At 42.4% G+C, this 17,263-nt stretch overlaps 1 protein-coding gene across 1 annotated transcript in view; it reads right to left on the bottom strand.

The window, feature by feature from the left end:
* The window catches only part of LOC311121201 (AT-rich interactive domain-containing protein 3A-like), a gene marked incomplete at both ends in the record, with an annotated part of 118,480 nt that overhangs the window by 2,350 nt on the left and 98,867 nt on the right, over nucleotides 1–17,263 (bottom strand). The window contains 3 exon segments of the mRNA XM_084195719.1: nucleotides 1,111–1,200; nucleotides 6,438–6,710; nucleotides 13,761–14,005. Coding sequence (XP_084051845.1) covers nucleotides 1,111–1,200; nucleotides 6,438–6,710; nucleotides 13,761–14,005 — 608 coding nt within the window.

Here is a 17,263-nt window from a genome sequence, read left to right as displayed (position 1 = left end):
GACAACCGTTTCCCAAAAAATATTATCTGTGGGACAACTAAAATATTTTAGTCTCTGCATGAAAATGCAGACCGTGATCTACGTTGGGATTGAGCATGATGTTTAAGACACAGGGAATGCTCTCAACTAAATATCATGGTGACTTCAACCAGACAGCAGCTTTATACTTTACTGTCTGGTCTGTCTATCTTGAGGTAATTACCTCATCGCTCGAAGGCAGATTAGGAGGTGGTGTGTGGGTGGGCGGGAGGCGTTGAGGCTAAACCGCCCCGGCCTCTCTCCCAGGCACGTCTAAGACAATAAACCCCATCCACCTCCCATCTACCTCTCACCCATCCTCCCATCCACCCATCCTCCCATCCACATCCCATCCACCTCCCATCCTCCCATCCACCCATCCACCTCCCATCCTCCCATCCACCCATCCACCCATCCACCCATCCACCCATCCACCCATCCTCCTCCCATCCACCCATCCTCCCATCCACCCATCCTCCCATCCTCCCATCCACCCATCCACCCATCCACCTCCCATCCTCCTCCCACCCATCCTCCCATCCACCTCCCATCCTCCCATCCACCCATCCACCCATCCTCCCATCCTCCTCCCACCCATCCTCCCATCCACCCATCCTCCCATCCACCCATCCTCCCATCCACCTCCCATCCACCTCTCATCCACCCATCCTCCCATCTAACACCCATCCACCCATCCACCCATCCACCCATCCTCCCATCCACCCATCCACCCATCCTCCCATCCTCCCATCCTCCCATCCACCCATCCACCCATCCTCCCATCCACCCATCCACCCATCCTCCCATCCACCCATCCTCCCATCCTCCCATCCACCCACCCATCCACCCATCCACCTCCCATCCTCCTCCCACCCATCCTCCCATCCACCACCCATCCACCCATCCTCCCATCCACCCATCCACCCATCCACAGCCCCAATTCTAAGATATTTAACTTGTTTAACTCTGCCACTTCATTGGATTTTATAGCAAAGACATCAAATTGCGTGGAGGACTAAGGCGCCGGGGCGCTGCTATAACTTATTGAATTTCCTGCCTGCAATTACATCAGCAAACGGTCCCTCTATTTACCTGTGTAGACAACTCCATTTATTTCTATTGACATGTTGATGCTGCTAATGCCGGCGGTAGACAGGTTCAATGGAGCCTCTTGTCTGTCATCTGCCAGAGGACGAGAGAGAGGAAAACTCAATATGAGCATTTAGAAAGGGAACACAAGGAGCAGGAGAGGAGCGCCTGGCAGAGTATTGGCGATAACTCCTAGAGTGACAGGGTAAGGAGCAGTTTATTAAAGAGTTCTGAGAGAGAGAGAGAGGGAACTGTCAACAGATGTAGCAGCCATTTGTACCAATGGGTTATCTCCCCGAGGAGACTGTGACAGACGGATGAATCATAGCAGACAGGCAGACAGGAGAACTTGGATAGTAGGGTACTTATGAAAACCAGTCTTGGCATGCAGTGATGCAATCTTCTCCCAAATAGGAACAACGTGCAAAATTATTATGATATAGACACACACAGTTTCATCTCTGTAACCAGTTTAAATATCAAATCATTCATTTACATTTACATTTTAGTCATTTAGCAGACGCTCTTATCCAGAGCGACTTACAGTTAGTGAGTGCATACATTATTATTTTTTTTTGTTTTAAAAAATCATACTGGCCCCCCGTGGGAATCGAACCCACAACCCTGGCGCTGCAAAACGCCATGCTCTACCAACTGAGCTACATCCCTGCCGGCCATTCCCTCCCATACCCTGGACGACGCTGGGCCAATTGTGCGCCGCCCCATGGGTCTCCCGGTCGCGGCCGGCTACGACAGAGCCTGGATTCGAACCAGGATCTTGATGTACTGTATCATTTAATAGTTAAGATTTTTTTTTAAAGCTGGTGCTCTCTATCTTTCAAAGATTTATTTAACCACTGTTAAATAACATTTAGCCTGGTCTGACATATTTAATAATAGTTTTGACGTCATCTGTAAATTATAGTGTTTATATGATGGGTTGCAGCCCAGCCAGACTGGTCGGGTCGGCCAGCGGAGGAATTAACCTGTGAAAGATTCTGACTTGTTCTACCATTAAGCTTTAGAGCAAAGCCCATTATTACAACTAATGCCTGAGAGGCAGTCATGTAGAGAGAGATGAAACCACACCTGAGCAGATAGGCCCCTCATTCTTCCTTTAGGCTCTATTATTATTCAGTAATGTGTGACTTATGGCTTGTCGTAAAAACCCACCGCCACACTGAGAAACCCATCAACAGAGTTGGCGGGGCGGACGGCAGGCAGCAGGTTCTGACCCACTAGGTAATGGAGCAGTATTTCTTCAGAACAGTCCTCAGACACCAGACTGCAGATGTTATGATAAATGGCTCAGGTATTTCACAACGAGACGCCACCTATCGTACGGTGAAATACGATTACATGACGTACCACCACTGTGCTACACAGCTGAACCCCAGTTAGATAACAGTGGAGGGCAAACAGTATGACTGAAACACCAAGAACATTGTTGGAGAGGAATGTGTCGTATCTACATCGCTCAGCTGAGACGTCCTACAACACTCAACGATACACACAACAAAATGAGTCAAGGGATATGGTGTTATTTTAGTTTATATTCACCTCCTAACAACTTCAAGGCACGACTGCAGAGTAAAGTGGGCTAGTTTGATATTAAGCAGGTGGATTTAGGGTGTGTTACTGAAGGGGTCGGGCATTACATCTAAATTACCCTCATCGTTCTCCAAGTTCTCGTCTGTGGGTTTTCAAATGATTCATGCGTCTGTCATAGTTATACATCATCATTGCGTCAGTATTACAGTTTTATCACATGACATAGCATTATAATTTATTTATGTGGATAAATCAACACAATTACGTTATTAATGTGGATAAATCAACACAGTCACGTTTTTAATGTGGATAAATCAACACAGTCACGTTATTAATGTGGATAAAACAACACAGTACGTTATTAATGTGGATAAATCAACACAGTCACGTTATTAATGTGGATAAATCAACACGTTTACGTTATTAATGTGGATAAATCAACACAGTCACGTTATTAATGTGGATAAATCAACATAGTCACGTTAATAATTAGGATAAATCAACACAAGTATGTTATTAATGTGGATAAATCAACACAATTACGTTATTAATGTGGATAAAGCAACACAGTTACATTATCAATGTGGATAAATCAACACAGGTACGTTATTAATGTGGATAAATCAACACAGTCACGTTATTAATGTGGATAAATCAACACAGTTACGTTATTAATGTGGATAAATCAACACAATTATGTTATTAATGTGGATAAATCAACACAATTATGTTATTAATGTGGATAAATCAACACAGTTACATTATTAATGTGGATAAATCAACACAGTTACGTTACTAATATGAATACACATGTTTATCTGTTAATATGGTCCTTATTATGCTACTAATGTGAAAGTTTGTTAATTTATCCACATGAATAAAGTAACTGTGTTGATTTATCCACATTAATAATGTAACTGTGTTGATTTATCCTCATTAATAATGTAACCGTGTTGATTTATCCACATTAATAACATAACTGTGTTGATTTATCCACATTAATAATGTAACTGTGTTGATTTATCCTCATTAATAATGTAACCGTGTTGATTTATCCACATTAATAACATAACTGTGTTGATTTATCCACATTAATAACATAATTGTGTTGATTTATCCACATTAATAATGTAACTGTGTTGATTTATCCTCATTAATAATGTAACCGTGTTGATTTATCCACATTAATAATGTAACTGTGTTGATTTATCCTCATTAATAATGTAACCGTGTTGATTTATCCACATTAATAACATAACTGTGTTGATTTATCCACATTAATAACGTAACTGTGTTGATTTATCCTAATTATTAACGTGACTATGTTGATTTATCCACATTAATAATGTAACCGTGTTGATTTATCCACATTAATAACATAACTGTGTTGATTTATCCACATTAATAACGTAACTGTGTTGATTTATCCTAATTATTAACGTGACTATGTTGATTTATCCACATTAATAATGTAACCGTGTTGATTTATCCATGTTAATAATGTAACTGTGTTGATTTATCCACATTAATAACGTACCTGTGTTGATTTATCCTCATTAATAATGTAACTGTGTTGATTTATCCACATTAATAACGTAAACGTGTTGATTTATCCACATTAATAACGTAACTGTGTTGATTTATCCACATTAATAACGTAACTGTGTTGATTTATCCATGTTAATAACGTAACTGTGTTGATTTATCCTCATTAATAATATAACTGTGTTGATTTATCCACATTAATAACGTAACTGTGTTGATTTATCCACATAAATAATATAACTGTGTTGATTTATCCATGTTAATAATGTAACTGTGTTGATTTATCCACATTAATAACGTGACTGTGTTGATTTCTCAACATTAATAACCTAAGTGTGTTGATTTATCCACATTAATAACGTGACTGTGTTGATTTATCCAAATTAATAATGTAAACATGATAATTTATCCACATTAATAACGTAACTGTGTTGATTTATCCACATTAATAACATAATTGTGTTGATTTGTCCGTATCCACATTAATAACGTAACTGTGTTGTTTTATCCAAATTAATAACGTAACTGTGTTGGTTTTTCCACATTAATAATGTAACTGTGTTGATTTATCCTCATTAATAACGTGACTGTGTTGATTTATCGACATTAATAACGTAAATGTGTTGATTTATCCACATTAATAATGTAACTATGTTTTTTTATCCACATTAATAACGTAACTGTGTTGATTTATCCACATTAATAACGTAACTGTGTTGATTTATCCACATTAATAACGTAACTGTGTTGATTTATCCACATTAATAACGTAACTGTGTTGATTTATCCACATTAATAACGTACCTGTGTTGATTTATCCACATTAATAACATAATTGTGTTGATTTGTCCGTATCCACATTAATAATGTAACCGTGTTGATTTATCCACATTAATAACATAACTGTGTTGATTTATCCACATTAATAACGTAACTGTGTTGATTTATCCACATTAATAACGTAACTGTGTTGATTTATCCACATTAATAATGTAACCGTGTTGATTTATCCACATTAATAACATAACTGTGTTGATTTATCCACATTAATAACATAATTGTGTTGATTTGTCCGTATCCACATTAATAACTTAACTGTGTTGATTTATCCACATTAATAACGTACCTGTGTTGATTTATCCACGTTAATAACGTAACTGTGTTGATTTATCCACATTAATAACGTACCTGTGTTGATTTATCCACATTAATAACGTAACTGTGTTGATTTATCCACATTAATAACGTACCTGTGTTGATTTATCCACATTAATAACGTACCTGTGTTGATTTATCCATGTTAATAATGTAACTGTGTTGATTTATCCACATTAATAACATAATTGTGTTGATTTGTCCGTATCCACATTAATAACGTAACTGTGTTGTTTTATCCATGTTAATAATGTAACTGTGTTGATTTATCACATTAATAACGTAACTGTGTTGATGTATCCTAATTATTAACGTGACTGTGTTGATTTATCCACATTAATAACGTAACTGTGTTGATTTATCCACATTAATAATGTAACTGTGTTGATTTATCCACATTAATAATGTAACCGTGTTGATTTATCCACATTAATAACGTACCTGTGTTAATTTATCCACATTAATAACATAATTGTGTTGATTTGTCCGTATCCACATTAATAACGTAACTGTGTTGATTTATCCACATTAATAACGTACCTGTGTTGATTTATCCACATTAATAACATAATTGTGTTGATTTGTCCGTATCCACATTAATAACGTAACTGTGTTGATTTATCCACATTAATAACGTACCTGTGTTGATTTATCCACGTTAATAACGTAACTGTGTTGATTTATCCACATTAATAACGTGACTGTGTTGATTTATCCACATTAATAACGTCAATGTGTTGATTTATCCACATTAATAACGTACCTGTGTTGATTTATCCACATTAATAACATAATTGTGTTGATTTATCCACATTAATAACGTGACTGTGTTGATTTATCCTCATTAATAACGTAACTGTGTTGATTTATCCTAATTATTAACGTGACTGTGTTGATTTATCCACATTAATAATGTAACCGTGTTGATTTATCCACATTAATAACGTACCTGTGTTGATTTATCCACATTAGTAACGTAACTCTTGATTTGTCTCACCGCTCAGCCTCTCAGCCATGTAGAATCAATATACATATAATTTAATAATATGTGTTTGAAAGTAAATAAAGTGTAATATTACCTCTCATGTTGTTCAGCTTGATGTTCATGGGCAGCTGTGTTGCCATGGTGAGGAGGTTCTGCTGCAGCGCATGCTGCATGAGCCTCTGTTGCTCCATCATCATCTTCTTCTCTGGCGGCTCCCCGCTCTCCAGCTTCTCCCTCAGCTGCTCCAACGCTGCAGCCTGTACTGCTGCAGCCGCCACGGTCTGAGCTTCCGCCCCGTGGTGCCCTCCCAGAGACATGGGCATCTCCCCAACACGGCCCGGCAGACAGCCTGCCATCAGGCCATCCTCTGAGGGAAGACAAATGAATTTGTCCATGGTCACGAAGTGCTTATGGATGGCAGTAGAAAACATTTGGAACTCACTAACGGTTGTACTCTGGCTTGAAATGTCCGGTTTGATATTCAAACTTTGTGGGAAATTATAGCATGAGCAGGCAAATCATGCGAGGAGATTTTTTAAATCACATTTCCTGAGCATTGTGTCTTCAGTCCATCCTGTCTTTAAAATGTAATTCAATTCACCAGTCAGGTCACGGCATTGCGCCTACCACTGAAACATTAGACACACACACACACAAACATACATGTGTCCTCTTTCAAATCACCTTAGTGACCAAAAAACAAATGCCATCCCTATGGTAGCCTGGGTGCCAGTCTGACTGTGGCTTATTCCCAAAAGACTAACAAGGACTTGCCTATAGAGTACAAACAGACTGGCACCCAGGCTATCCAATATGCAATACCACCAGGCTATCCAATATGCAATATCACCAGGCTATCCCTATGGTGCAATACCACCAGGCTATCCCTATGGTGCAATACCACCAGGCTATCCCTATGGTGCAATACCACCAGGCTATCCCTATGGTGCAATACCACCAGGCTATCCCTATGGTGCAATACCACCAGGCTATCCCTATGGTGCAATACCACCAGGCTATCCCTATGGTGTAATACCACCAGGCTATCCCTATGGTGCAATACCACCAGGCTATCCCTATGGTGCAATACCACCAGGCTATCCCTATGGTACAATACCACCAGGCTATCCCTATGGTGCAATACCACCAGGCTATCCCTATGGTACAATACCACCAGGCTATCCCTATGGTACAATACCACCAGGCTATCCCTATGGTGCAATACCACCAGGCTATCCCTATGGTGCAATACCACCAGGCTATCCCTATGGTGTAATACCACCAGGCTATCCCTATGGTGCAATACCACCAGGCTATCCCTATGGTGTAATACCACCAGGCTATCCCTATGGTGCAATACCACCAGGCTATCCCTATGGTACAATACCACCAGGCTATCCCTATGGTACAATACCACCAGGCTATCCCTATGGTGCAATACCACCAGGCTATCCCTATGGTGCAATACCACCAGGCTATCCCTATGGTGTAATACCACCAGGCTATCCCTATGGTGTAATACCACCAGGCTATCCCTATGGTGCAATACCACCAGGCTATCCCTATGGTGCAATACCACCAGGCTATCCCTATGGTGCAATACCACCAGGCTATCCCTATGGTGTAATACCACCAGGCTATCCCTATGGTGTAATACCACCAGGCTATCCCTATGGTGCAATACCACCAGGCTATCCCTATGGTGCAATACCACCAGGCTATCCCTATGGTGCAATACCACCAGGCTATCCCTATGGTGCAATACCACCAGGCTATCCCTATGGTGCAATACCACCAGGCTATCCCTATGGTGCAATACCACCAGGCTATCCCTATGGTGCAATACCACCAGGCTATCCCTATGGTGCAATACCACCAGGCTATCCCTATGGTACAATACCACCAGGCTATCCCTATGGTGCAATACCACCAGGCTATCCCTATGGTGCAATACCACCAGGCTATCCCTATGGTGCAATACCACCAGGCTATCCAATATGCAATACCACCAGGCTATCCCTATGGTGCAATACCACCAGGCTATCCCTATGGTGCAATACCACCAGGCTATCCCTATGGTGCAATACCACCAGGCTATCCCTATGGTACAATATCACCAGGCTATCCCTATGGTGCAATACCACCAGGCTATCCCTATGGTGCAATACCACCAGGCTATCCCTATGGTGCAATATCACCAGGCTATCCCTATGGTGTAATACCACCAGGCTATCCCTATGGTGCAATACCACCAGGCTATCCAATATGCAATACCACCAGGCTATCCCTATGGTGCAATACCACCAGGCTATCCCTATGGTGCAATACCACCAGGCTATCCCTATGGTACAATACCACCAGGCTATCCCTATAGTGCAATACCACCAGGCTATCCCTATGGTGTAATACCACCAGGCTATCCCTATGGTGCAATACCACCAGGATATCCCTATGGTGTAATACCACCAGGCTATCCCTATGGTGCAATACCACCAGGCTATCCCTATGGTACAATACCACCAGGCTATCCCTATGGTGCAATACCACCAGGCTATCCCTATGGTACAATACCATCAGGCTATCCCTATGGTACAATACCACCAGGCTATCCCTATGGTGTAATACCACCAGGCTATCCCTATGGTGCAATACCACCAGGCTATCCCTATGGTGTAATACCACCAGGCTATCCCTATGGTGCAATACCACCAGGCTATCCCTATGGTGCAATACCACCAGGCTATCCCTATGGTACAATACCACCAGGCTATCCCTATGGTGCAATACCACCAGGCTATCCCTATGGTGTAATACCACCAGGCTATCCCTATGGTGCAATACCACCAGGCTATCCCTATGGTGTAATACCACCAGGCTATCCCTATGGTGCAATACCACCAGGCTATCCCTATGGTGCAATACCACCAGGCTATCCCTATGGTACAATACCACCAGGCTATCCCTATGGTGCAATACCACCAGGCTATCCCTATGGTGCAATACCACCAGGCTATCCCTATGGTGCAATACCACCAGGCTATCCCTATGGTGCAATACCACCAGGCTATCCCTATGGTGCAATACCACCAGGCTATCCCTATGGTGCAATACCACCAGGCTATCCCTATGGTGCAATACCACCAGGCTATCCCTATGGTACAATACCACCAGGCTATCCCTATGGTGCAATACCACCAGGCTATCCCTATGGTGCAATACCACCAGGCTATCCCTATGGTGCAATACCACCAGGCTATCCCTATGGTGCAATACCACCAGGCTATCCCTATGGTGCAATACCACCAGGCTATCCCTATGGTGCAATACCACCAGGCTATCCCTATGGTGCAATACCACCAGGCTATCCCTATGGTGCAATACCACCAGGCTATCCCTATGGTGCAATACCACCAGGCTATCCCTATGGTGTAATACCACCAGGCTATCCCTATGGTGCAATACCACCAGGCTATCCCTATGGTGCAATACCACCAGGCTATCCCTATGGTGCAATACCACCAGGCTATCCCTATGGTGCAATACCACCAGGCTATCCCTATGGTGCAATACCACCAGGCTATCCCTATGGTGCAATACCACCAGGCTATCCCTATGGTGCAATACCACCAGGCTATCCAATATGCAATACCACCAGGCTATCCCTATGGTGCAATACCACCAGGCTATCCCTATGGTGCAATACCACCAGGCTATCCCTATGGTACAATACCACCAGGCTATCCCTATGGTGCAATACCACCAGGCTATCCCTATGGTGCAATACCACCAGGCTATCCAATATGCAATACCACCAGGCTATCCCTATGGTGCAATACCACCAGGCTATCCCTATGGTGCAATACCACCAGGCTATCCCTATGGTGCAATACCACCAGGCTATCCCTATGGTGCAATACCACCAGGCTATCCCTATGGTGCAATACCACCAGGCTATCCAATATGCAATACCACCAGGCTATCCCTATGGTGCAATACCACCAGGCTATCCCCATGGTACAATACCACCAGGCTATCCCTATGGTGCAATACCACCAGAATATCCCTATGGTGTAATACCACCAGGCTATCCCTATGGTGCAATACCACCAGGCTATCCCTATGGTGCAATACCACCAGGCTATCCCTATGGTGCAATACCACCAGGCTATCCAATATGCAATACCACCAGGCTATCCCTATGGTGCAATACCACCAGGCTATCCCTATGGTGCAATACCACCAGCCTATCCCTATGGTGCAATACCACCAGGCTATCCCTATGGTGCAATACCACCAGGCTATCCCTATGGTGCAATACCACCAGGCTATCCCTATGGTGCAATACCACCAGGCTATCCCTATGGTACAATACCACCAGGCTATCCCTATGGTGCAATACCACCAGGCTATCCCTATGGTGCAATACCACCAGGCTATCCCTATGGTGTAATACCACCAGGCTATCCAATATGCAATACCACCAGGCTATCCCTATGGTGCAATACCACCAGGCTATCCCTATGGTGTAATACCACCAGGCTATCCCTATGGTGCAATACCACCAGGCTATCCCTATGGTGTAATACCACCAGGCTATCCCTATGGTACAATACCACCAGGCTATCCCTATGGTGCAATACCACCAGGCTATCCATTTGGTACAATACCACCAGGCTATCCTTATGGTGCAATACCACCAGGCTATCCCTATGGTACAATACCACCAGGCTATCCCTATGGTGCAATACCACCAGGCTATCCCTATGGTGCAATACCACCAGGCTATCCCTATGGTGTAATACCACCAGGCTATCCCTATGGTGTAATACCACCAGGCTATCCCTATGGTGTAATACCACCAGGCTATCCCTATGGTACAATACCACCAGGCTATCCCTATGGTGCAATACCACCAGGCTATCCCTATGGTACAATACCATATTAATAATAATAAGAAAAGCCATATCTCAGACTGGCCAATAAAAATAAAAGATTAAGGTGGGCAGTCTGAGATATGGCTTTTTCTTTGCAACTCTGCCTAGAAGGTCAGCATCCCGGAGTCGCCTCTTCACTGTCGACGTTGAGACTGGTGTTTTGCGGGTACTATTTAATGAAGCTGCCAGTTGAGGACCTGTGAGGCACCTGTTTCTCAAAATAGACACTAATGTTTGTTTAGTGTGTTCCAATTTTGCCAGAAGTGGTTAGATTCTATGGATTCTTCAATTACATTGAGCTGATTTCTGACATGCTGTTCCTTCTTTTTCCGTAGTGTATTTCTGTATTGTTTTAGTGATTCACCATAGTGAAGACATAGGCGCAGGTTTTCTGTGTCTCTATGTTTTTGGTTGGATTGGTTTCTCAATTTCTTTCTTAGGTTTTTGCATTCTTCATCAAAACATTTGTCATAGCTGTTCATTTTCTTAGGTTGTCTGCTTGACATTTTTAGATTTGAAAGCGAAGCTGAGAGGTCAAATATACTGTTTAGGTTTTCTACTGCCAAGTTTACACCTTCACTATTACAGTGAAATATTTTGTCCAGGAAGTTGTCTAAATGGGATTGAATTTGTTATTGCCTAATTGTTTTTTGGTATGTTTCTACACTACTTTCATTCCATCTATAGCATTTCTTAATATTATGTAGTTCCTTTGGCTTTGATGCCTCAGGATTGAGTATTGTTCTGTTCAAGTTCTGTTATTTTGCTATACTGTGATTTTGCTGTGATCTGATAGGGCTGACCTCTCTATTTCTCTCTCTTTCTCTCCCCCCCTCCTCGCTGCCTCCCTCTCTCCGTCCGTCCGTCCGTCCGTTCCCCCCCCCCCCCTCTCTCTCTCTCTCTCTCTCCCCCCCCCCCCCCCCCCCCCCCCCTCTCTCTCTCTCGGTATTCCACCCCTAATGTTCCTCACGCTCCCATTATTATCCCACACCTCCTCCTCCCAGAATGCTCTTTGTTTCGGCAGGTAGCTTAGTGGGTAAGAGCGTTGTGCCAGTAACCGAAAGGTCGCTGGTTCTAATCCCCGAGCCGACTAGGTGAAAAATCTGCCGATGTGCCCTTAAGCAAGGCACTTAACCCTAATTGCTCCTGTAAGTCGCTCTGGATAATGTTTCTGCGTTCGTTCCTCTGTGACGCAGCCAGGAAATTGGCAGCAGGGCATCATGGGTATGAGGAAGTCCTGCAAGATGTTTCCTCTTCCCAGTGATGACCAGACTGCCCACAGGTTTTATGTGGGTGAATGGACGGCAGTGTGTGTGTGTGTGCTGTTGGGGAGTAGTGATTGTGAAATCATTAAACCCATGAAAATAACTCTAACTTCTCCTTCTGTGGTAGGTGTTATCATGCTATCTTGTCTCCCAGATAGATATTCTGTGGTAGGTGTTATCACGCTATCTTGTCTCCCAGATAGATATTCTGTGGTAGGTGTTATCATGCTATCTTGTCTCCCAGATAGATATTCTGTGGTAGGTGTTATCACGCTATCTTGTCTCCCAGATAGATATTCTGTGGTAGGTGTTATCATGCTATCTTGTCTCCCAGATAGATATTCTGTGGTTGGTGTTATCACGCTATCTTGTCTCCCAGATATATATTCTGTGGTAGGTGTTATCATGCTATCTTGTCTCCCAGATAGATATTCTGTGGTAGGTGTTATCATGCTATCTTGTCTCCCAGATAGATATTCTGTGGTAGGTGTTATCACGCTATCTTGTCTCCCAGATAGATATTCTGTGGTAGGTGTTATCACGCTATCTTGTCTCCCAGATAGATATTCTGTGGTAGGTGTTATCATGCTATCTTGTCTCCCAGATAGATATTCTGTGGTAGGTGTTATCATGCTATCTTGTCTCCCAGATAGATATTCTGTGGTAGGTGTTATCATGCTATCTTGTCTCCCAGATAGATATTCTGTGGTAGGTGTTATCACGCTATCCTGTCATTTGGAATGAATCCCAGACAAACCACAACATTCCCTTTTTGTTATTCTATGTCTTTATTTTATATAATATTCTCTATATTTAACAACACCACTAAGTGAGCCTGGAGTGAACCAACCACATCCGTCAAACCAACCACATCCGTCAAACCAACCACATCCGTCAAACCAACCACATCCGTCAAACCAACCACATCCGTCAAACCAACCACATCCGTCAAACCAACCACATCCGTCAAACCAACCACATCCGTCAAAGCAACCACATCCGTCAAACCAACCACATCCGTCAAACCAACCACATCCGTCAAAGCAACCACATCCGTCAAACCAACCACATCTGTCAAACCAACCACATCCGTCAAAGCAACCACATCCGTCAAAGCAACTACATCTCATCTTGTTGATGGATCTTTACCTCTACCAGGGCAGCAGCATGGCAGGCTCTTCCTGTCACAAGCAGGCAGTAAAGTACTCCGTGTCTCACCTTTCTTGATGTTGTGTCTCTGGGTCAGGTGTGCTCCGTTGTGGGTGGACATGGCCAGGTGAGGCATGCTCATCTTGGGGGAGGAGAGGATGGAGGGGGTCCCTGCTGGAGAGTAGTTAAAGATGGCCGACCGGTAGCTCTGGCGACGCCCCTCGCGGCGGTTACTGTCGATAGCTGCCTGGAGCTCTCCGGGGGAGCTCAGACGCCTCTTTTCACATTCGTAAGGGTAGAGGTACTTCATATACCTGTCGGAAGGGAACAGGGACAGTATGAGGAGGACATTTTACAACATTTTACTCCAAGAGGCTGCCATAATGCTTGTGTCATCCTGGATGTCAACAAGGTTACATTATGTCATTTATTACAGGTGGGGACTGTCAACAAGGTTACATTATGTCATTTATTACAGGTGGGGACTGTCAACAAGGTAACATTATGTCATTTATTACAGGTGGGGACTGTCAACAAGGTAACATTATGTCATTTATTACAGGTGGGGACTGTCAACAAGGTAACATTATGTCATTTATTACAGGTGGGGACTGTCAACAAGGTAACATTATGTCATTTATTACAGGTGGGGACTGTCAACAAGTTAACATTATGTCATTTATTACAGGTGGGGACTGTCAACAAGGTAACATTATGTCATTTATTACAGGTGGGGACTATTAACAAGGTAACATTATGTCATTTATTACAGGTGGGGACTGTCAACAAGGTAACATTATGTCATTTATTACAGGTGGGGACTGTCAACAAGTTAACATTATGTCATTTATTACAGGTGGGGACTGTCAACAAGGTAACATTATGTCATTTATTACAGGTGGGGACTGTCAACAAGGTAACATTATGTCATTTATTACAGGTGGGGACTGTCAACAAGGTAACATTATGTCATTTATTACAGATGGGGACTATTAACAGCCAACCTATAAAATATAATGTAAATAGTGGTAAACAACATCTTAGTTGTACATTTATAATAAACGGTTTATAATAACAGTAGTTGTATTACTTTTCTGACTGTTCTTAAACAATATGGAGCTCAGACCCCTGTTTTCACATTGGTAGGGGGAGAGGTACTTCATATACCTGCAGACAGGTAATACACATCAAATAACACATATTTATTCAGGGTTAACATTCTGATACTTCTTGGGGAGCATTCATTGACTTGCCCGCTTAAATAAAGGTTAAATAAATACATCAAATTGTCTATTGCTGTATGTTTCTCTAGCATTTAAACTTGGTCAACACTACCTAAACCTTGCTGTCTACGAAGGCCTCTGTCACAACAGCCAGAAGAATAGGAATCTGCTTTGAGGATGATGCAATTGCTTCCTCTCTACTGTGATGAGGATTATACAGAGTGAAAGGGTTGATGTGTATTAACACAGGGCCGGCTCGCTCATTAGGCAGGATTATGCTGGCAGATTGACGAGGGCAGCATTTTCTGAGCTAAACTGACCAAGGCGCACCTCCAACAACACATAAAACCTCACACAATTCTGCCCAAAAAACAATGACAATTTCTCTGAACCAGTGGCCTATGGCAACCAGGTCTCAGAGCATTTCATATTATTCTGTACGTAAATACGGGACACTCCATTTAGTATGATATGTTACGTTTCTTACGGTATGTATTCATTTGTGGATGTCCATCACTCATCCGTATGATATGTTACGAATTACAATTCGTATTATATGTTACGAATTTTCAAAATGTTACAATATATTACACATTTTCAAAAAATATAAAATGTTATGAATTCTAGATAGGTGACTAGCGTTAGCTAGCTGGCTAATGTTAGCTAGGCTAGGGGTTAGGGGTTAGGATTAAGGTTAGGGTTAAGTTTAGGAGTTAGGTTAAAGGGTTAAGGTTAAGGTTGGGGGAAGGGTTAGCTAAAAGGGTTAGGTTTGGGGTAATTTTTAGCTAACATGCTAAGTAGTTGCAAAGTAGCTCAAAAGTAGTAAGTAGTTGAAAAGTTGCTAATTAGCTAAAATGCACAAGTTGTCCTTGATGAGATTCGAACTCGCAACCTTTGGGTTGCTAGACGTTCGTGTTAAGTTGCTAATTAGCTAAAATGCACAAGTTGTCCTTGATGAGATTCGAACTCGCAACCTTTGGGTTGCTAGACGTTCGTGTTAAAATGCACAAGTTGTCCTTGATGAGATTCGAACTCGCAACCTTTGGGTTGCTAGACGTTCGTGTTAAGTTGCTAATTAGCTAAAATGCACAAGTTGTCCTTGATGAGATTCGAACTCGCAACCTTTGGGTTGCTAGACGTTCGTGTTAAAATGCACAAGTTGTCCTTGATGAGATTCGAACTCGCAACCTTTGGGTTGCTAGACGTTCGTGTTAAGTTGCTAATTAGCTAAAATGCACAAGTTGTCCTTGATGAGATTCGAACTCGCAACCTTTGGGTTGCTAGACGTTCGTGTTAAAATGCACAAGTTGTCCTTGATGAGATTCGAACTCGCAACCTTTGGGTTGCTAGACGTTCGTGTTAAGTTGCTAATTAGCTAAAATGCACAAGTTGTCCTTGATGAGATTCGAACTCGCAACCTTTGGGTTGCTAGACGTTCATGTTAAAATGCACAAGTTGTCCTTGATGAGATTCGAACTCGCAACCTTTGGGTTGCTAGACGTTCGTGTTAAGTTGCTAATTAGCTAAAATGCACAAGTTGTCCTTGATGAGATTCGAACTCGCAACCTTTGGGTTGCTAGACGTTCGTGTTAAAATGCACAAGTTGTCCTTGATGAGATTCGAACTCGCAACCTTTGGGTTGCTAGACGTTCGTGAAAAGTTGCTAATTGGCTAAAATGCACAAGTTGTCCTTGATGAGATTCGAACTCGCAACCTTTGGGTTGCTAGACGTTCGTGTTAAAATGCACAAGTTGTCCTTGATGAGATTCGAACTCGCAACCTTTGGGTTGCTAGACGTTCGTGAAAAGTTGCTAATTAGCTAAAATGCACAAGTTGTCCTTGATGAGATTCGAACTCGCAACCTACTTTCGTTTTTGCCTTAAGAAACCATCTGTCTTATTTATTCATACCAAACGTAACATATCAGACTAATTTTAGTGTCCCGTATTTTTGTTTACTATGTTCCGTCCTACTCTATGAGACCAGGCTGCATTTGGGCTTTTTTAGGTGAACGCTGATGCCGCCCTGTGATAAGAAATGCCTACTTTGTCAAAGGCAGGGATGCAAAATATTTATCCTGTCCATGCCCAGTGTGCCTCTCCGTCCAAAAATTCATCTAACATAAATCATGTAGTAGATATAGGATATGGTAGAAAGAGAATGTGACCTTTTCTGACGCCTACAGACTGGAAATAAAATGAATGACTATGTAATGAGACAGAAACGTTTTTACATCATGCAGGTTCCTCCGATCAAATAGCCTAACTTAAATAATAATAATAATAATATGCCATTTAGCAGACGCTTTTATCCAAAGCGACTTACAGTCATGCATGCATACATTTTTTC

Source organism: Coregonus lavaretus, assembly GCF_964263955.1.
Source record: "Coregonus lavaretus genome assembly, contig: HAP1_SCAFFOLD_1105, whole genome shotgun sequence".
Taxonomy (NCBI): domain Eukaryota; kingdom Metazoa; phylum Chordata; class Actinopteri; order Salmoniformes; family Salmonidae; genus Coregonus; species Coregonus lavaretus.
The sequence above is the reverse complement of the archived record's forward strand: the minus strand, read 5'-3'. Positions and strand labels throughout refer to the sequence as shown.